Genomic DNA, 22523 nt, shown 5'->3' with positions numbered 1-22523 from the left:
CCGATTTCTCTCTTATTCTCTTGGATCTTTCCCTGGGGTCATGAGGTGGGGGATGTGAAGGATGCAAGGATGCTGAGAGAGACCCATGAGTTGCTTGGCCTCTTTTACCAAAGTGGAAAGAGAAGCCCCATGAGTTGAAGGCCCTGTTGAAAAATATCTTGACAAGTGGAATGCACTTTGAAAGAAGATTGTTTGTCTAGGGATGGTGTCATATTGAAAGCAAGGAGGATTTATTCCTTCAACAGGAAGAATTTCCCAAAGGAGATCAAGGGAAGGGAAGGGTTTTCCAGAGACTGAGACCACGTGAGCGGGGGTGAGAAATGGCCTCAGGGTCCTGCGGGGAGCTCTGAGAGCCACGGGCCACGTGGTGCCTGCGTGCATTAAATGTAGGCGAGTAGCTTGCCCTGGGAGAGGGGTGGTCACCCCAGAGCTCCAGCTAGAGGCCTCTGCCCCAGATTAGAGCCCAGTAGCTCCTACCAGGCCCAGGGCCCTGGAGACTGTAGGATGGGCCCTGGGAATGGAGCTCTAGACAGCAGGCAGATTTCCAGGCAGTGGCTGGGACAGGCTGGGGAAGGCAATGACTGCCCCTGACCATTCAGAATATTTTGCTCTATGTTCCTGTGTGTGTGTGGGTGTGTGAGTGTGTGTGTGTGTGTGTGTGTGTGTGTGTGTGTGTGTGTGGTAGTGCAGAGAAGAGCGAGATGAATGGGGTTAGAGTGCTTACCAGATATAAAGTCTGCGTGGTAAAGTTCTTGTCACCCTGCCTGGACCTGGCTGACACTCGGTGTACGTAAGAGTGTATACAGAATTCTTGTTAGGGGTGTTTTATGAGACAGTAACTCATACACCCATGTACACTCTGATGCAGCAAAAATATCACACACCCCACATATAACTTCCTTATTAAACCACACACAGCACATGGAGGTATATACACGCATCCCTCCTGTACTACATTCTCATACAAACCACCTGTATCACAATCCTGTCCTCCAACACCAAACGCTGGAGATGAGATATGTATATAGACACTCACACTATATATATAGGACACACAGACACACACACACTATATATATATATATATATATATATATATATATATATATATATATATATATATATATATATATGTATCTCCACAACTCTCACACAAACACAGCTAACTTCAGCCATCGCTAAATACCTCTGTAAGAACCAGTCACGTGTCATACACACCACACTTGTAACACATTCTTGAGTAATGCCAGACCCGCTTTGTACAAACCACAGTAAACCACAGTCTCAGTAACCCATGTCAGGATTGCCAGAGAAAATATGGGCTATCCAGTTCAATTTGAATTCCAGATAAACAACAAGTAATTTTTCAGTATCCGTATGTCCCAAATATTGTATGGGCCATACTTACACTAAAACTAAGTAAGAACAAATACTGCATGGGAATACTTACACTAAAATATTATTCTGGGTTTATCTGAAACTGAAATTTAACTGGGTGCCTTGTATTCTTGTTCGCTAAGTCTGGCAACCCTTATATACTTACCACCAGCTGATGTATTATATATTTATTGTAGTTTTGTTTAGTGTGTGTCTTCCCCTACTAGAATGTGCAGCGTTACCAAAGACTACAACAATGGAAGAGTGCCGGATACACAGGAGTAGCTGCTTACTGAATCTTGGTGAATGAATGAATGAACACGCACCATAAATACAAGCCACACCATGTAATGAGGAAACGTTACATGTCCCAGAATTCCTGACTTGTGAACAGAAAAAATGCACACAAAGGCCACAGACACAGATAGACACATCTGCACTGTGCTCCCCATGCCAACCCCACACATACCACAGACTTAACTGATACACATCACTCACTCTTCCCACACACTCACAGTCACCACCGAGGCCTACATTACCAACTAGACAGTGAGAGAATAAGTATTGATTGGAATTAAATCCTGGAGGATCCACTGGGAACCACACTCTCAACTGTGTGTATTCACTGCACCTGACACGTGTCACACACTCAGTAAATATTTGTGGACAGAGGACTGATGAACCCACCCTGAGCCTTTCATTCCTCCCTCAGGAATCTCGAAGTCACAAGAGGATCCCCCTCGGCTTGGATCCACTGTGGTGGCCCAAGGCTGCAGCCCAGGGGCAGTGGAGGTCTCCTCTGCCCCTAAATACTTCTTCTGTACTTCTACTCCGCGCAAGCTCAGCTACGCTGGTAAGGGCGCGGGGCTCCTCAGGTGAGGGGGTGCTTGGCTGTGAGGCAGGAGGCACACAGATCCCAGGGAGGCTGAGAGGAAATCCAGGGTCATCAGAGGTGATGAGGGCTCTGTGGAGGAGCCTGTGCAGGATGGCTGAGCTGTTCCGAGGGAGTGGATGCCAGCTGAGTCTGGGGGGGCGGTGTGAATACTGCTACTACAATGGTGGGGAAGTCAAGGAGCAGGGTCCGGAAATGTCTGGGCTTGAGGTGGAGGGAAGAGGGACCAGATTAAGCATCTTCAGAGGAAAATGTAGGCTTTGTCTTTGCCTTTGCTTCCAGAGAAGGACAGAGTTCTGCATCATACACCTCCAGACTGAGAGCAGGACCATCCAGCTCAGGTCCACACAGCTCACACATACATCTGTCCTCCAGGAACAGCCCTTCTCAGAGCACACATAAACCCCAAGCACCACAGCCCCATTCCACATGTAATGCACCACCGATATTACCAAAATCACACTCCTTGTCATACACGCATCCAGCCGCATCCCTCACATACCACAGCCCTCACCACCATACTCCACACCCCTGTATACAGACACCGCTCCAGTATCCCCCCCACACACATGAAAAGCCCACAGATGACACCAGATACACCGCTCCATCCTACGGCCAACAGACACCAAGCTCACGACATAGCTACGTCATGCAAATGTCCCTCTCTCGTCTACCACACCTGCTCCCTCAGCTTCCGGCACGGCCCATGCATGTTATTATGGTTTTAATTTCCTTTTTCAGCAATGCGGAGATTTCGAGACACTGCCTGGCCTACAGCACCCCTAGCCCAGGTTCAGGAAGAAGGGGAGACCGCTCCCCCATCACACTGTGTCTCCTCCTCACTCTCTTCACCCTGTAAGGACTATCTGCACCCAGACAAAGAGGAAAGGGGCATGAAAATATACTACATGCAGGTACAAGTGAACAAGGGTGTCGCTGTCTCCTGGAAGACAAAGAAACACTTGGAGTTGCCTGAAAAGCAGCTGACGATAGAAGAAGTGACCCTTCCTGAGGATGCGTGCACAGTAGGCACTTGCCCCTCTGATGTGTTCACCGAAAGCCTCCTGTCTGACAGTGAGCCCACTGGGGAGGAGAAAGAGTATGAGGAAAGGGCAGAGCCAGGCAGCCCATCAGGGTCACCTGCCATCGAGGAGAGACAAAGGGCCAAGACACCGGACTGGATGGTGACCATGGAGACCGGCTTCAGGTGCATGGCCTGCTGCCGGGTCTTCCCCACCTTGGAGATCCTCCAGCAGCACGTGAAGGGCGGCGTCCTGCAGGGCTTCAGCTGCCGTGTCTTTCATCTCAACATGGCCCAGTGGATGGGCAATGTGGAATCCGAGAGCACACCTGAGGAGGAGGAGGAGGAGGAGGAAGAGAAGCAAGAAGAAAAGGAGAATGAGGGAGAGCAGCCCACGGGGGAAGGCCCCAGCCCAAAGAGACCCCGCAGGCAGGGTCTTTTCTCTCCTTTGAGTTCCAAACAGCAACTGAGATTCATGGGACAGAAGATCCTGGAGGACGGTGTGGCCGTCCCTTGGAAGAGGTAAGGCTTGAGGCTGGCAGTCTTCTGAGCCTATGTCACGAGGGCCCAGAGGAGTCTAAGGGAAGGGGCCGCACACATGTGCTGGTTTACCTAATGGCTCTGCAGTTGCATCAAATGGGACACACCCAGCACTAACAAAGGCATTGACCTCTGTTGACGTAAACAAGAAGGTGGAGCCTTTTCCTAGGAGTTTTCTCAGGGTCTGCACGATGGACCTCAACTCTTAGAGGACGTACTGCCAGCAGCTCCTTCTCGGCAGAGAGAGCCAGGAGTGGTCTCAAGAGAGGACAGGGGCCCTTGCAGGACCAGAACTTTGAGGTCTGAGAGCCTTGGGCCTGAGCCGAGATCTCACCCTGACCACTGGACCTAGCCTTCTGTGACAAAGGGGAATATGAAAGAGAGTCACGTGGAAATGAGGTCCCCCGAGATATGGAAATGTTCCAGAACCTTCGTTGCGTGGTAGTTGATCTGGAGCCAAGCTCACTGTGGTGTGTGTGGCTCTGAGCATTAAGGCAATGCTGGAGGGTAACCCTGACCAGCAGAGCTTGGAGTGCTTCTTGTCTCTTCCTGTCCTACCTCATTTGTTTTATCCCTTCCAGGGAGAAGAAAGGACCCTCGGGAGAGCAGCAGACAGAATGCCGTGGTCTGAAGGAGGATGAAGGGACTGGCACTCAGTCTAACATCATATGACAATAGAAGCGTCCTATGCAATAAAGGGCATTTTCCAAACCTTTCCTGGAGCTTTTATTTAAGGACATTTTTCTATCTATGCATCTATCTGTCATCTACATCTGTATCTTTCAAGGTTTGTGAACAAGCTTTCACATAAGCACTAGAGACGTCCGTCAGCATTTTCCAGAAGAGGCCTGCAAATTGCTGGGGACTCCTCACAAATAGGGAACGGCCACAACCCCTGCCACACAGACTATGTGCGTGGCCCTCCTGACGTACTCCCACTCTCTCTCTGAATTTCCCAACGTCTGAGATGAGGGTGCTGGCTGGAAGCAATGATCACGTGCAGGCTGAATCTTCTCCAGATTCTGATTCTCTTCCTGGGCATATCGTCCTCAAGCACAGTCTCCATGTCCCTGGCCACACTGATCTCTCTCCTTCAGTCCTTCCCTCCCTCCCTCTCCTGCCTCCCAGTGCAGAGAATACTTTTTTGCATTTGAGACGACATTTATTTTTGGTTCACAGAATTCTCACCTGTTCTACTGTGGCCTCCGTTGTGAACATTCCAAAGCTGAGACTTTTCTGTTTTTCTCCCTCATTTCTGCTGAGTCTTTACCTTCCTAATGCAGTGAACTCACAGTGCCTAGCTGACTGGATGGGGAAAAAGATCCAGGGAGCAAAGAGAAATAATAAAAGAATATATCAGTTAATTTTTCATAGTGTTATCCAACTACATATTTTTAAAATTTTGGAATAATATTAGGAATCTTCTCTTTATAAAAAACTGAATTATCGGGCTTCCCTGGTGGAGCAGTGGTTAAGAATATGCCAGCGAATGCACGGGACATGGGTTCGAGCCCTGGTCTGGGAAGATCCCACGTGCCACGGAGTAACTAAGCCCGCGCGCCACAACTACTGAGCCTGCGCTCTAGAGCCTGTGCCACATCTACCGAGCCCACGTGCCACAACTACGGAAGCCTGCGTGCCTAGAGACCATGCTCCGCAACAAGAGAAGCCACTGCAATGAGAAGCCCGTGCACCAGAGCCAAGAGGAGCCCCCGCTCACTGCAACTAGAGAACGCCCGCTAGCAGCAACAAAGACCCAATGCAGCCCCAAATAAATTAATTAATTTTAAAAAATTGAATTAGTTTCAAGGGTACAATGTATAAAAGTACAATAAAAGCCCCCCTTCATAACCCCCCAACCCCACTCTCAAGATGGAATCGATATGCTGTGATACAATTTATAGTCGTAGTACTACTCCTCCTCCCACCACATCCGAAATCCTCTGAGCCAGGTGCAGCAGCTTCCTTTCACAATGCTAGGACCCGCCACAAGACACATGATAATCCCTTTGGACATTTCAAGGAGCGGCACCAAGGGAACAGTACCGGGGAAATGCCACTGACAGCTCAGAATATCCATGGCATTTCTAGAGCCTCGGCACTGCTCTCGCTCTGGGAATGAAGGTCCAAAAAGCACATCGGAGAATGTTCATAGTTGTAAACAAGCTCCACCTTTGAAACACGATCTACATAGAACCACATATACAAGCCTGCACGATGGATGAAGCCAAGGTCTCCTCCATGATTTCCCTTCTGACCACCTTATTGTCTCCTCAACCATAAAAGGTGAACTTGAAACTCAGGACCTTGCCTTGTCACCAGAAACATCCAAGCTTGGATCAGTCTTTCTAAGACCAGATACTTGCTCTCTGAACTATTAGAGACTTGTCACATACACACAGGTAGAACAGGATTATTTCTATCTACCTGGGGACATGGAGTCTTTCACATTGCTCCTGATAAAACTCTCACAACAGCAAAACTTTACCTACAAAGGGTTCAAGCTATGACACTCCCAATTTCCACAAACCTCCTCAGCACTTGTGAGTCACATGCAGCCAATTCCAGGAATTGGAAACATGGTTGTGAGGATGAAACTGACTTTGGGGCTCCCCTTGGATATGGTCTTCCAGACTTACCAAAAGGCCATTAAGAGGAAGGTTTACCCCACCTCAGGGAAACCAGTGGCAGTACTTGCAGTCAAGGGCTGGCCATGGCTTCTGAGCTACATCCAAAAAGAATTTCATACTGTACCTGGATCTGCTGAAGCCATTTCTGACTGTCCGAGAGCCAGCATGTACCGCTCCTCAACTGCCTCCATTGTGGATCATCAGTAGGGCTGTCAGATTTAGGACATAAAAATACAGGATACCCAGTTAAACTTGAACTTCACATGAATAATAAGTCATTATTTTTAGTATAAGTAGATCCTATGAACTATTTGGGGCATACTTATCTTCAAAATGTACTCGTTGTTTTTCAAACATTCATATTTAACTAAACAGCCTATATTTTATCTGTCAACCCTACTCAGCAGAAATGATGGAGGCTCATAGAGATCCAGGAGACGCCTCAGCGCCTCCTCAGCTTTTATTTCTACGTCCTGGACAGCGAGCACGAACCTTCCACTCCGTCATTGGCTAGAATGGAGGATATTCTCTGTTTTAGAGATTTTTCTACTTGTCATTGTTATTATCTTCCTTATTTTAAAGAGATGTTTATTTTTCCCCAAACTTAATAGCTCATCCAAAAGTATTTCAAAGTTCATTAGACAAGGGAAAAACAACATGGTTCTGAAAAGTGAAGGAAACCGCCTGGTATTTAGTAAAGAAGTAGTAGGGAGATTGAAATAGCCAAACGTAATAAGCAGATCTCTCCAAGGGTATTTTCAGAGCTTGATACCCTCCCACACCCTGAAAATATTATTACATCAAGAATGTAGAACTGCTAACCAAATGTAAGGCTCCCATATGATTCTATCAAACTGAGGATGCTTCTTTACTAAGCAGTGAGCACACTTGCTGCCCCAGGGACCTTGGCAGTTGCAACGTAGGGCTCTTCCCTTTGGGATGGAAACAGCAAGTTTTCCTGTGGTCTACACGCTGGCCCCCAAAATACTACACTCCCAATACTTGTCAACTTTAAGTATTTTCCTACATATCTCCATTTTTCTGTTACTATTTGGGCTACATCCTAGACTTGACACTACATAAATTGCATTCAAGAAGCTATTTTTAAAAGTTGGTAGGAAACCTTAAATCTATGGCTTGCAGTCCCTGGCTTACTTTCATCCAGGTGCATAAGGGTTTTCAAAAGTAGTCAGGTTAGTTACCCCGTATCACAGCCCCACGCTTGTGTCACAGATATAAAAATGGAACATGATATTTAAGGTTTTAGTTGCCAAATCATCAAGCCTCCCAGACAGAGGCAATAGAGCAAAATGATTACAGAGGCATGGATTTTGATTTGCTCCAGCGTCTTGGGCAAGTCACTTGGCCTCTGTATTTATTTGTACTTATCTGCACTTATCTGTCACTTGGGGGTCATAATTGTACCTGGTCCATGGGTACGCTGTACAAATGATCTGTAAAGTAGTTACAAGAAACCGACACAGAGTAAGCACTCCACAGACATTGGCGTTTAGCTATTGGAAATAGTTCTCCGTGAAACAGATGACTTTATCAGTGGATGACTCGGTGGGAGACAGTGAATCACAGAATCACAGCATGTTGAAAGTGACCTAGTTCACACTCTTATGTGAAAAAAAGAAAAGTGTGCATGGGTAGAAAATGTCTGAAACTTTACCTAACAAATAGTTCATCATGTTAGCATTGAGGATTAGTATAAATCAGGAAAGGAGGAAAGAAAAACTTGAGTGTAATTCAATTTCTCTATCATTTGTGTTTCTACACTGAGACTCTGAATACACTGGAAGTGCAATTTTTTTTAATGTGGCGGGATAAAGGTTTTCAAGTTTTCCTGATCCATCCATATTATTATCTCAGAATTGCTGGCAGTTCTTGCCATCTTCGGATCTACACCCATGTGAGTCAGTGGGCCATTCTGGACGGAGGAGATAATAGAGCAGAAGTGAAGTGAGAGGAAAGGAGAGACAAGATTTTCTCTTTTCTCTTCAAAGAGGAAAGGTCTTTGGAATGGGAACAACTCACAACCAAACTTTGGGGAAAGGATGTGATGGAAAATGAGACAAACATCCTACCCCTGTGATGAGAAGGATTCCCTGGGCTGGATGGAGGGAGGTCACAGGTGGCTGGACAAGGAAACCAACTAGGGAGAAACACACACAAGTGCAGGGCAAACACCCTGAGGCCACTCAGCCTGACTCCATGCAAACATGTGTCCAGCAGCCAGCCCTTCACCTCTGGCTCCCCAGCAAGACAGGTACCTCGGGCGTGCCAACTCATTCTGAGTCCATTATGCCTGGCCATTCATAAACCGCTGTCTAACGTGTGAGGAATAAACTCTCAATGTTTATGAGGAAACTGGGGAAGGAGATTGAAAGGTTACTTAAACGGAAAAAAAAGAAGTTCAGCAAGGCAGGATGGTAGAGAGACAAGAAAAAGACCTTAAAAGATAGAAAGGATTTGCCAAAGAAGAGAAAGAAAAAGAAATGATTCCAAATGGGTTAACCTGCAGCTAGGAAGTTAAGGAAGATTATTGATGGGTGAAGACTATGGAATAAAGCGAATAAAATTTATCCGAAATTGCTGAGAATATGGTAAGCAGCATGATTATCAAATTATGAATTGGCTGCAATGGCATTCTAGGGGGACACTAGGAAGGGGAAGCAAATGTTCCTGAGATGACAGTAGCAGGGGGAAAGTTGTTTCAGGGGAAGATCAGTCTTGCAGAGTGTGTATCAGAGGAGGGCAAGCGTGAGCAAGCAAGGAAATACTAAGTGTATACGGTTCCTTCACTGAGTGCACCCAGCCCCGCGGTCAGCCTTGAGAACAAGCAGGACTTCAGGTACTAGAGCTACATTTCAGTCATCAAGACTTGAGAAGACACCCTTAACTCAGGTCTTCTCTTCAAACTCCATCTTTCCCTCTTAACCTTCATTTGGCCTCTTCCCTTACCCTCCAGCTGTGGACTGAGGCCACAGAGCAAGATGGGTCACTAGTGTCCTCCATCCCCTGGCGACTGTGGTTCACATCAGTGGAGTACCAATGGCAATAACCAAGTAACAGACACAAGAGTGTATGAAGAAGAAGAGATTCTGATAAGGCTTTCTGTGACAGTGTGGGCCAAGTCGGCTCTATATGGCCGGTATCACGTGAATTATGAGCAGCCTTAGGGGAGAAGTTCTCAGAAGGCAGAGCCTGGCTCTCTAGAGGCTCTGCGTGCTCACAGCCCACTCCAAGACCTCAGTTACAGCTTCGGCCCCCAATATCCCTCCCTCTGCCTGCTCACAGATTTTGAAGTCTTCTTTCCTCCACATTTCTCTTGAGAGGTGGAGGAGGAAGATGAGCTTCAGGCCAGCTCAGACTCCCCTGGGATCCCAGCAAGATGCCTATCATTAACCTCCCACCTTCTAGGAAGCTCCTAAGATCTTCACATTTGGGGCAGTTCTCATTTCAGCTGTGCTTCAAATTGCTGGCTGGAGACGGCCTGTTGGAAGGTGGCTAAAAGCAAGTAGCAATCCTTCGGGCAGCCTGGCCCTTCTCGACTGTCAGACACCTTCAGGGATATTCTAGGAAATGTTGTTTGTTCTAGAGAAGGGAGGGAAACAATCCAATTGTCCAATAATGCTTGAATGGAAAATAAATGATGCTATATGCATGTGATCAAATAATATCAAACAGTCAAAAATCAAAGACCTAGATCTATATGGATTCACATGGATAAATCTTGAAAACATAATATTGATTGAAAGAAAATAAGATAAAGAACGTTAGATTGTGATAACAGGTATGTAAGTATTTAAATATTTAAATCAATTCAACATATTGCTTCTATATATATAGATGCAAGAAAATAAACTTTATCCAAAGAACACACTATTTACATTTAATATGCTCATTTATCTAGGAGACCCAAAAGAACCCACAGATAAACTAGCAGGAACTAATAAGACGGTTCAACAAGGCACACACATACAAGATCAATAAATTTTAAAAATCAATCAGGCTCCTCTACACTGGCGATAACAAATTAGAAACTGTAAAAGAAAATAAGAAAAAAAGAAGATCTAAAAATAGTCACAAGAGCCATATAAATTATTTAGAGCTAAGCATACGTAGAAGGCAATATAACTAACAAACTGAGTACGAACAGTTAAACTCCGCCCAACCCAAGGTTAGGAAAAGACTGTTGTTACTTTATGAGAACAGACCCTCTTCTTAAGGAGCAGATCAGTAAGTGAGAGTGAATCAAAGAAACACAGCATTTGAAAAGTCAGCTAGTCCAAGCCTCTTGATCGCACATACAGAAGCTGAAGCCCAGATAGTTTGAGTTACTTGCTAAAGGGCCCAATGTCCTGACTCAAGGACTAGCATTTTTCACTCAGTCGCAAGACACAATCAAATGCAGTACCTTGGAGAGAGATGGGGAAAAAATGAAGAAATCAATTATATAGTTCCTCATCTTTAAGTACAGAAATAGCTGTGACAAAATTACACGTATTGAGGGAAAATTGAAGTGCAGAGTTTAAAATGTCAATAATCCACAGGGAAACTGGAGACCATTTAAAATATTCATATTAAATCTCTCTAGAAAAGACATTAAAAGATGTCCAATCAAAATGTGAATTTTATAATAGACATGGTATGATACAATTTATAATAGATATGGTATGAACCTTTCCCTTTCACGGGAAAGCATCGGCTGGGAAAAAGGAATTGTTCTTGAAAATGGGGCCTGTGCTACTGCAGACACTGTGCTCACCCTAGGTCCATCGAATGCACTGATGTCAGCACTGAGGTCACAGAATTCCGCTGTGCGCCTGGCAACCTTGCAAACATAACAGCCCTGGTGAGCACTAGGCAGTACTGCTGGTTCACTAAGTGGTACAAGTTTTTCAGCCATTTAGGAGACTTGACTATTTTTGTTTGTATTGAATCATTTCAACGGATTGCCCAAGAGCCAAGAAGGGCCAACCTGTAGGGAAGAGGAGGAGTTGGACATCTCTTGAGGCATCTTCTAAGGGAGACTTCTAGTTGGTACGATGGAACGGCGACAAAAGAGGAAACATCTGGAAAATGAAGAGTCCCAGGAAACTGCCGAGAACGGAGGAGGTATGTGGGGGGCAACTTGTCTGGGGCACATGGGTTTCTGCCAAACTGAAGCTTCTCTAGGAAGCGGGGGACTGAGAACGTGTCACCTGTGAAGCAGGGAGCGAGAGACCTTGTCTCACTGATGCTGCCGTATCTATCTGGAGGGCCCCTGTGGTGTGAGACGGCACAGAACGGCCAGATGACCCCTGGGAGTTGGGAGGTCAGCTCCGCTGGTCTGAGGACTCTCTCCTGGGGCAGCCGGGCCTGGAGCTTTGTCGGACTCACAGCAGGCTGCATCCTGCTTGCACAGACCTAGAGGTGCAGCTTTTCTCAGTCCCCGATTTCTCTCTTATTCTCTTGGATCTTTCCCTGGGGTCATGAGGTGGGGGATGTGAAGGATGCAAGGATGCTGAGAGAGACCCATGAGTTGCTTGGCCTCTTTTACCAAAGTGGAAAGAGAAGCCCCATGAGTTGAAGGCCCTGTTGAAAAATATCTTGACAAGTGGAATGCACTTTGAAAGAAGATTGTTTGTCTAGGGATGGTGTCATATTGAAAGCAAGGAGGATTTATTCCTTCAACAGGAAGAATTTCCCAAAGGAGATCAAGGGAAGGGAAGGGTTTTCCAGAGACTGAGACCACGTGAGCGGGGGTGAGAAATGGCCTCAGGGTCCTGCGGGGAGCTCTGAGAGCCACGGGCCACGTGGTGCCTGCGTGCATTAAATGTAGGTGAGTAGCTTGCCCTGGGAGAGGGGTGGTCACCCCAGAGCTCCAGCTAGAGGCCTCTGCCCCAGATTAGAGCCCAGTAGCTCCTACCAGGCCCAGGGCCCTGGAGACTGTAGGATGGGCCCTGGGAATGGAGCTCTAGACAGCAGGCAGATTTCCAGGCAGTGGCTGGGACAGGCTGGGGAAGGCAATGACTGCCCCTGACCATTCAGAATATTTTGCTCTATGTTCCTGTGTGTGTGTGGGTGTGTGAGTGTGTGTGTGTGTGTGTGTGTGTGTGTGTGTGTGTGTGTGTGGTAGTGCAGAGAAGAGCGAGATGAATGGGGTTAGAGTGCTTACCAGATATAAAGTCTGCGTGGTAAAGTTCTTGTCACCCTGCCTGGACCTGGCTGACACTCGGTGTACGTAAGAGTGTATACAGAATTCTTGTTAGGGGTGTTTTATGAGACAGTAACTCATACACCCATGTACACTCTGATGCAGCAAAAATATCACACACCCCACATATAACTTCCTTATTAAACCACACACAGCACATGGAGGTATATACACGCATCCCTCCTGTACTACGTTCTCATACAACCCACCTGTATCACAATCCTCTCCTCCAACACAAAACGCTGGAGATGAGATATGTATATAGACACTCACACTATATATATAGGACACACAGACACACACACACTATATATATATATATATATATATATATATATATATATATATATATATATATATATATATATGTATCTCCACAACTCTCACACAAACACAGCTAACTTCAGCCATCGCTAAATACCTCTGTAAGAACCAGTCACGTGTCATACACACCACACTTGTAACACATTCTTGAGTAATGCCAGACCCGCTTTGTACAAACCACAGTAAACCACAGTCTCAGTAACCCATGTCAGGATTGCCAGAGAAAATATGGGCTATCCAGTTCAATTTGAATTCCAGATAAACAACAAGTAATTTTTCAGTATCCGTATGTCCCAAATATTGTATGGGCCATACTTACACTAAAACTAAGTAAGAACAAATACTGCATGGGAATACTTACACTAAAATATTATTCTGGGTTTATCTGAAACTGAAATTTAACTGGGTGCCTTGTATTCTTGTTCGCTAAGTCTGGCAACCCTTATATACTTACCACCAGCTGATGTATTATATATTTATTGTAGTTTTGTTTAGTGTGTGTCTTCCCCTACTAGAATGTGCAGCGTTACCAAAGACTACAACAATGGAAGAGTGCCGGATACACAGGAGTAGCTGCTTACTGAATCTTGGTGAATGAATGAATGAACACGCACCATAAATACAAGCCACACCATGTAATGAGGAAACGTTACATGTCCCAGAATTCCTGACTTGTGAACAGAAAAAATGCACACAAAGGCCACAGACACAGATAGACACATCTGCACTGTGCTCCCCATGCCAACCCCACACATACCACAGACTTAACTGATACACATCACTCACTCTTCCCACACACTCACAGTCACCACCGAGGCCTACATTACCAACTAGACAGTGAGAGAATAAGTATTGATTGGAATTAAATCCTGGAGGATCCACTGGGAACCACACTCTCAACTGTGTGTATTCACTGCACCTGACACGTGTCACACACTCAGTAAATATTTGTGGACAGAGGACTGATGAACCCACCCTGAGCCTTTCATTCCTCCCTCAGGAATCTCGAAGTCACAAGAGGATCCCCCTCGGCTTGGATCCACTGTGGTGGCCCAAGGCTGCAGCCCAGGGGCAGTGGAGGTCTCCTCTGCCCCTAAATACTTCTTCTGTACTTCTACTCCGCGCAAGCTCAGCTACGCTGGTAAGGGCGCGGGGCTCCTCAGGTGAGGGGGTGCTTGGCTGTGAGGCAGGAGGCACACAGATCCCAGGGAGGCTGAGAGGAAATCCAGGGTCATCAGAGGTGATGAGGGCTCTGTGGAGGAGCCTGTGCAGGATGGCTGAGCTGTTCCGAGGGCGTGGATGCCAGCTGAGTCTGGGGGGGCGGTGTGAATACTGCTACTACAATGGTGGGGAAGTCAAGGAGCAGGGTCCGGAAATGTCTGGGCTTGAGGTGGAGGGAAGAGGGACCAGATTAAGCATCTTCAGAGGAAAATGTAGGCTTTGTCTTTGCCTTTGCTTCCAGAGAAGGACAGAGTTCTGCATCATACACCTCCAGACTGAGAGCAGGACCATCCAGCTCAGGTCCACACAGCTCACACATACATCTGTCCTCCAGGAACAGCCCTTCTCAGAGCACACATAAACCCCAAGCACCACAGCCCCATTCCACATGTAATGCACCACCGATATTACCAAAATCACACTCCTTGTCATACACGCATCCAGCCGCATCCCTCACATACCACAGCCCTCACCACCATACTCCACACCCCTGTATACAGACACCGCTCCAGTATCCCCCCCACACACATGAAAAGCCCACAGATGACACCAGATACACCGCTCCATCCTACGGCCAACAGACACCAAGCTCACGACATAGCTACGTCATGCAAATGTCCCTCTCTCGTCTACCACACCTGCTCCCTCAGCTTCCGGCACGGCCCATGCATGTTATTATGGTTTTAATTTCCTTTTTCAGCAATGCGGAGATTTCGAGACACTGCCTGGCCTACAGCACCCCTAGCCCAGGTTCAGGAAGAAGGGGAGACCGCTCCCCCATCACACTGTGTCTCCTCCTCACTCTCTTCACCCTGTAAGGACTATCTGCACCCAGACAAAGAGGAAAGGGGCATGAAAATATACTACATGCAGGTACAAGTGAACAAGGGTGTCGCTGTCTCCTGGAAGACAAAGAAACACTTGGAGTTGCCTGAAAAGCAGCTGACGATAGAAGTGACCCTTCCTGAGGATGCGTGCACAGTAGGCACTTGCCCCTCTGATGTGTTCACCGAAAGCCTCCTGTCTGACAGTGAGCCCACTGGGGAGGAGAAAGAGTATGAGGAAAGGGCAGAGCCAGGCAGCCCATCAGGGTCACCTGCCATCGAGGAGAGACCCAGGGCCAAGACACCGGACTGGATGGTGACCATGGAGACCGGCTTCAGGTGCATGGCCTGCTGCCGGGTCTTCCCCACCTTGGAGATCCTCCAGCAGCACGTGAAGGGCGGCGTCCTGCAGGGCTTCAGCTGCCGTGTCTTTCATCTCAACATGGCCCAGCGGATGGGCAATGTGGAATCCGAGAGCACACCTGAGGAGGAGGAGGAGGAGGAGGAAGAGAAGCAAGAAGAAAAGGAGAATGAGGGAGAGCAGCCCACGGGGGAAGGCCCCAGCCCAAAGAGACCCCGCAGGCAGGGTCTTTTCTCTCCTTTGAGTTCCAAACAGCAACTGAGATTCATGGGACAGAAGATCCTGGAGGACGGTGTGGCCGTCCCTTGGAAGAGGTAAGGCTTGAGGCTGGCAGTCTTCTGAGCCTATGTCACGAGGGCCCAGAGGAGTCTAAGGGAAGGGGCCGCACACATGTGCTGGTTTACCTAATGGCTCTGCAGTTGCATCAAATGGGACACACCCAGCACTAACAAAGGCATTGACCTCTGTTGACGTAAACAAGAAGGTGGAGCCTTTTCCTAGGAGTTTTCTCAGGGTCTGCACGATGGACCTCAACTCTTAGAGGACGTACTGCCAGCAGCTCCTTCTCGGCAGAGAGAGCCAGGAGTGGTCTCAAGAGAGGACAGGGGCCCTTGCAGGACCAGAACTTTGAGGTCTGAGAGCCTTGGGCCTGAGCCGAGATCTCACCCTGACCACTGGACCTAGCCTTCTGTGACAAAGGGGAATATGAAAGAGAGTCACGTGGAAATGAGGTCCCCCGAGATATGGAAATGTTCCAGAACCTTCGTTGCGTGGTAGTTGATCTGGAGCCAAGCTCACTGTGGTGTGTGTGGCTCTGAGCATTAAGGCAATGCTGGAGGGTAACCCTGACCAGCAGAGCTTTGAGTGCTTCTTGTCTCTTCCTGTCCTACCTCATTTGTTTTATCCCTTCCAGGGAGAAGAAAGGACCCTCGGGAGAGTAGCAGACAGAATGCCGTGGTCTGAAGGAGGATGAAGGGACCGGCACTCAGTCTAACATCATATGACAATAGAAGCGTCCTATGCAATAAAGGGCATTTTCCAAACCTTTCCTGGAGCTTTTATTTAAGGACATTTTTCTATCTATGCATCTATCTGTCATCTACATCTGTATCTTTCAAGGTTTGTGAACAAGCTTTCTCATAAGCACTAGAGACGTCCGCCAGCATTTTCCAGAAGAGGCCTGCAAATTGCTGGGGACCCCTCACAAATAGGGAACGGCCACAACCCCTGCCACACAGACTATGCGCGTGGCCCTCCTGACGTACTCCCACTCTCTCTCTGAATTTCCCAACGTCTGAGACGAGGGTGCTGGCTGGAGGCAATGATCACGTGCAGGCTGAATCTTCTCCAGATTCTGATTCTCTTCCTGGGCATATCGTCCTTAAGCACAGTCTCCATGTCCCTGGCCACACTGATCTCTCTCCTTCAGTCCTTCCCTCCCTCCCTCTCCTGCCTCCCAGTGCAGAGAATACTTTTTTGCATTTGAGACGACATTTATTTTTGGTTCACAGAATTCTCACCTGTTCTACTGTGGCCTCCGTTGTGAACATTCCAAAGCTGAGACTTTTCTGTTTTTCTCCCTCATTTCTGCTGAGTCTTTACCTTCCTAATGCAGTGAACTCAGAGTGCCTAGCTGACTGGATGGGGAAAAAGATCCAGGGAGCAAAGAGAAATAATAAAAGAATATATCAGTTAATTTTTCATAGTGTTATCCAACTACATATTTTTAAAATTTTGGAATAATATTAGGAATCTTCTCTTTATAAAAAAATGAATTATCGGGCTTCCCTGGTGGAGCAGTGGTTAAGAGTATGCCTGCGAATGCACGGGACATGGGTTCGAGCCCTGTTCTGGGAAGATCCCACGTGCCACGGAGTAACTAAGCCCGCGCGCCCCAACTACTGAGCCTGCGCTCTAGAGCCTGTGCCACATCTACCGAGCCCACGTGCCACAACTACGGAAGCCTGCGTGCCTAGAGCCCATGCTCCGCAACAAGAGAAGCCACTGCAATGAGAAGCCCGTGCACCAGAGCCAAGAGGAGCCCCTGCTCACTGCAACTAGAGAACGCCCGCTAGCAGCAACAAAGACCCAATGCAGCCCCAAATAAATTAATTAATTTATAAAAATTGAATTAGTTTCAAGGGTACAATGTATAAAAGTACAATAAAAGACCCCTTCAAACCCCCCAACCCCACTCTCAAGATGGAATAGATATGCTGTGATACAATTTATAGTCGTAGTACTCCTCCTCCTCCCACCACATCCGAAATCCTCTGAGCCAGGTGCAGCAGCTTCCTTTCACAATGCTAGGACCCGCCACAAGACACATGATAATCCCTTTGGACATTTCAAGGAGCGGCACCAAGGGAACAGTACCGGGGAAATGCCACTGACAGCTCAGAATATCCATGGCATTTCTAGAGACTCGGCACTGCTCTCGCTCTGGGAATGAAGGTCCAAAAAGCACATCGGAGAATGTTCATAGTTGTAAACAAGCTCCACCTTTGAAACACGATCTACATAGAACCACATATACAAGCCTGCACGATGGATGAAGCCAAGGTCTCCTCCATGATTTCCCTTCTGACCACCTTATTGTCTCCTCAACCATAAAAGGTGAACTTGAAACTCAGGACCTTGCCTTGTCACCAGAAACATCCAAGCTTGGATCAGTCTTTCTAAGACCAGATACCTGCTCTCTGAACTATTAGAGAATTGTCACAAACACACAGGTAGAACAGGATTATTTCTATCTACCTGGGGACATGGAGTCTTTCACATTGCTCCTGATAAAACTCTCACAACAGCAAAACTTTACCTACAAAGGGTTCAAGCTATGACACTCCCAATTTCCACAAACCTCCTCAGCTCTTGTGAGTCACATGCAGCCAATTCCAGGAATTGGAAACATGGTTGTGAGGATGAAACTGACTTTGGGGCTCCCCTTGGATATGGTCTTCCAGACTTACCAAAAGGCCATTAAGAGGAAGGTTTACCCCACCTCAGGGAAACCCGAGGCAGTACTTGCAGTCAAGGGCTGGCCATGGCTTCTGAGCTACATCCAAAAAGAATTTCATACTGTACCTGGATCTGCTGAAGCCATTTCTGACTGTCCGAGAGCCAGCATGTACCGCTCCTCAACTGCCTCCATTGTGGATCATCAGTAGGGCTGTCAGATTTAGTACATAAAAATACAGGATACCCAGTTAACCTTGAACTTCACATGAATAATAAGTCATTATTTTTAGTATAAGTAGATCCTATGAACTATTTGGGGCATACTTATCTTCAAAATGTACTCGTTGTTTTTCAAACATTCATATTTAACTAAACAGCCTATATTTCATCTGTCAACCCTACTCAGCAGAAATGATGGAGGCTCATAGAGATCCAGGAGACGCCTCAGCGCCTCCTCAGCTTTTATTTCTACGTTCTGGACAGCGAGCACGAACCTTCCACTCCCAGTCAGTGGCTAGAATGGAGGATATTCTCTGTTTTAGAGCTTTTTCTACTTGTCATTGTTATTATCTTCCTTATTTTAAAGAGATGTTTATTTTTCCCCAAACTTAATAGCTCATCCAAAAGTATTTCAAAGTTCATTAGACAAGGGAAAAACAACATGGTTCTGAAAAGTGAAGGAAACCGCCTGGTGTTTAGTAAAGAAGTAGTAGGGAGATTGAAAAAGCCAAACTTAATAAGCAGATCTCTCCAAGGGTATTTTCAGAGCTTGATACCCTCCCACACCCTGAAAATATTATTACATCAAGAATGTAGAACTGCTAACCAAATGTAAGGCTCCCATATGATTCTATCAAACTGAGGATGCTTCTTTACTAAGCAGTGAGCACACTTGCTGCCCCAGGGACCTTGGCAGTTGCAACGTAGGGCTCTTCACTTTGGGATGGAAACAGCAAGTTTTCCTGTGGTCTACACGCTGGCCCCAAAAATACTACACTCCCAATACTTGTCAACTTTAAGTATTTTCCTACATATCTCCATTTTTCTGTTACTATTTGAGCTACATCCTAGACTTGACACTACATAAATTGCATTCAAGAAGCTATTTTTAAAAGTTGGTAGGAAACCTTAAATCTATGGCTTGCAGTCCCTGGCTTAATTTCATCCAGGTGCATAAGGGTTTTCAAAAGTAGTCAGGTTAGTTACCCCGTATCACAGCCCCACGCTTGTGTCACAGATATAAAAATGGAACATGATATTTAAGGTTTTAGTTGCCAAATCATCAAGCCTCCCAGACAGAGGCAATAGAGCAAAATGATTACAGAGGCATGGATTTTGATTTGCTCCAGTGTCTTGGGCAAGTCACTTGGCCTCTGTATTTATTTGTACTTATCTGCACTTATCTGTCACTTGGAGGTCATAATTGTACCTGGTCCATGGGTACGCTGTACAAATGATCTGTAAAGTAGTTACAAGAAACCGACACAGAGTAAGCACTCCACAGACATTGGCGTTTAGCTATTGGAAATAGTTCTCCGTGAAACAGATGACTTTATCCGTGGATGACTCGCTGGGAGACAGTGAATCACAGAATCACAGCATGTTGAAAGTGACCTAGTTCACACTCTAATGTGAAAAGAAGAAAAGTGTGCATGGGTAGAAAATGTCTGAAACTTTACACAACAAAGAGTTCATCATGTTAACTTGGAGGATTAGAATAAATCAGGAAAGGAGGAAAGAAAAACTTGAGTGTAATTCAATTTCTCTATCATTTGTGTTTCTACACTGAGACTCTGAATACACTGGAAGTGCAATTTTTTTTAATGTGGCGGGATAAAGGTTTTCAAGTTTTCCTGATCCATCCATATTATTATCTCAGAATTGCTGGCAGTTCTTGCCATCTTAGGATCTACAACCATGTGAGTCAGTGGGCCATTCTGGACGGAGGAGATAATAGAGCAGAAGTGAAGTGAGAGGAAAGGAGAGACAAGATTTTCTCTTTTCTCTTCAAAGCGGAAAGGTCTTTGGAATGGGAACAACTCACAGCCAAACTTTGGGGAAAGGATGTGATGGAAAATGAGACAAACATCCTACCCCTGTGATGAGAAGGATTCCCTGGGCTGGATGGAGGGAGGTCACAGGTGGCTGGACAAGGAAACCAACTAGGGAGAAACACACACAAGTGCAGGGCAAACACCCTGAGGCCACTCAGCCTGACTCCATGCAAACATGTTTCCAGCAGCCAGCCCTTCACCTGTGGCTCCCGAGCAAGACAGGTACCTCGGGGGTGCCAACTCATTCTGAGTCCATTATGCCTGGCCATTCATAAACCGCTGTCTAACGTGTGAGGAATAAACTCTCAATGTTTATGAGCAAACTGGGGAAGGAGATTGAAAGGTTACTTAAACGGAAAAAAAAGAAGTTCAGCAAGGCAAGATGGTAGAGACACAAGAAAAAAACCTTAAAAGATAGAAAGGATTTGCCAAAGAAGAGAAAGAAAAAGAAATGATTCCGATTGGGTTAACCTGCAGCTAGGAAGTTAAGAAAGATTATTGATGGGTGAAGACTATGGAATAAAGTGAATAAAATTTATCCAAAATTGCTGAGAATATGGTAAGCAGCATGATTATCAAATTATGAATTGGCTGCAATGGCATTCTAGGGGGACACTAGGAAGGGGAAGCAAATGTTCCTGAGATGACAGTAGCAGGTGGAAAGTTGTTTCAGGGGAAGATCAGTCTTGCAGAGGGTGTATCAGAGGAGGGCAAGTGTGAGCAAGCAAGGAAATACTAAGTGTATACGGTTCCTTCACTGAGTGCACCCAGCCCCGCGGTCAGCCTTGAGAACAAGCAGGACTTCAGGTACTGGAGCTACATTTCAGTCATCAAGACTTGAGAAGACACCCTTAACTCAGGTCTTCTCTTCAAACTCCATCTTTCCTTCTTGACCTTCATTTGGCCTCTTCCCTTACCCTCCAGCTGTGGACTGAGGCCACAGAGCAAGATGGGTCACTAGTGTCCTCCATCCCCTGGCGAGTGTGGTTCACATCAGTGGAGTACCAAAGGCAATAACCAAGTAAAAGACACAAGAGTGTATGAAGAAGAAGAGATTCTGATAAGGCTTTCTGTGACAGTGTGGGCCAAGTCGGCTCTATATGGCTGGTATCACGTGAATTATGAGCAGCCTTAGGGGAGAAGTTCTCAGAAGGCAGAGCCTGGCTCTCGAGAGGCTCTGTGTGCTCACAGCCCACTCCAAGACCTCAGTTACAGCTTCAGCCGCCAATATCTCTCCCTGTGCCTGCTCACAGTTTTTGAAGTCTTCTTTCCTCCACATTTCTCTTGAGAGGTGGAGGAGGAAGATGAGCTTCAGGCCAGCTCAGACTCCCCTGGGATCCCAGCAGGATGCCTATCATTAACCTCCCACCTTCTAGGAAACTCCTAAGATCTTCACATTTGGGGCAGTTCTCATTTCAGCTGTGCTTCAAATTGCTGGCTGGAGGCGGCCTGTTGGAAGGTGGCTAAAAGCAAGTAGCAATCCTTCGGGCAGCCTGGCCCTTCTCGACTGTCAGACATCTTCAGGGATATTCTAGGAAATGTTGTTTGTTCTAGAGAAGGGAGGGAAACAATCCAATTGTCCAATAATGCTTGAATGGAAAATAAATGATGCTATATGCATGTGATCAAATAATATCAAACAGTCAAAAATCAAAGACCTAGATCTATATGGATTCACGTGGATAAATCTTGAAAACATAATATTGATTGAAAGAAAATAAGATAAAGAACGTTAGATTGTGATAACAGGTATGTAAGTATTTAAATATTTAAATCAATTCAACATATTGCTTCTATATATAGAGATGCAAGAAAATAAACTTTATCCAAAGAACACATTATTTACATTTAATATTCTCATTTATCTAGGAGACCCAAAAGAACCCACAGATAAACTAGCAGGAACTAATAAGACGGTTCAACAAGGCACACACATACAAGATCAATAAATTTTAAAAATCAATCAGGCTCCTCTACACTGGCGATAACAAATTAGAAACTGTAAAAGAAAATAAGAAAAAAAGAAGATCTAAAAATTGTCACAAGAGCCATATAAATTATTTAGAGCTAAGCATACGTAGAAGGCAATATAACTAACAAACTGAGTACGAACAGT

General features: G+C 46.2%; 1 protein-coding gene across 1 annotated transcript in view; it reads left to right on the top strand.

The window, feature by feature from the left end:
• Nucleotides 1-21667, top strand: part of LOC309816138 (protein FAM170A-like) — a gene marked incomplete at both ends in the record, with an annotated part of 93158 nt that extends 71491 nt beyond the window's left edge. The window contains one exon of the mRNA XM_082646801.1: nt 21661-21667. Within this exon, the coding sequence (XP_082502927.1) occupies nt 21661-21667 (7 nt within the window). The remainder of the gene's footprint in view (nt 1-21660) is intronic.
• Between the last annotated feature and the right edge of the window lie 856 nt (nt 21668-22523).

The sequence above is a fragment of the Mesoplodon mirus genome (genome assembly GCF_964341445.2).
Source record: "Mesoplodon mirus genome assembly, contig: SUPER_14_unloc_2, whole genome shotgun sequence".
In the NCBI taxonomy this organism is placed as follows: Eukaryota; Metazoa; Chordata; class Mammalia; order Artiodactyla; family Ziphiidae; genus Mesoplodon; species Mesoplodon mirus.
Note: the sequence above shows the minus strand (reverse complement) of the source record. Positions and strands in the feature narration are given on the sequence as shown.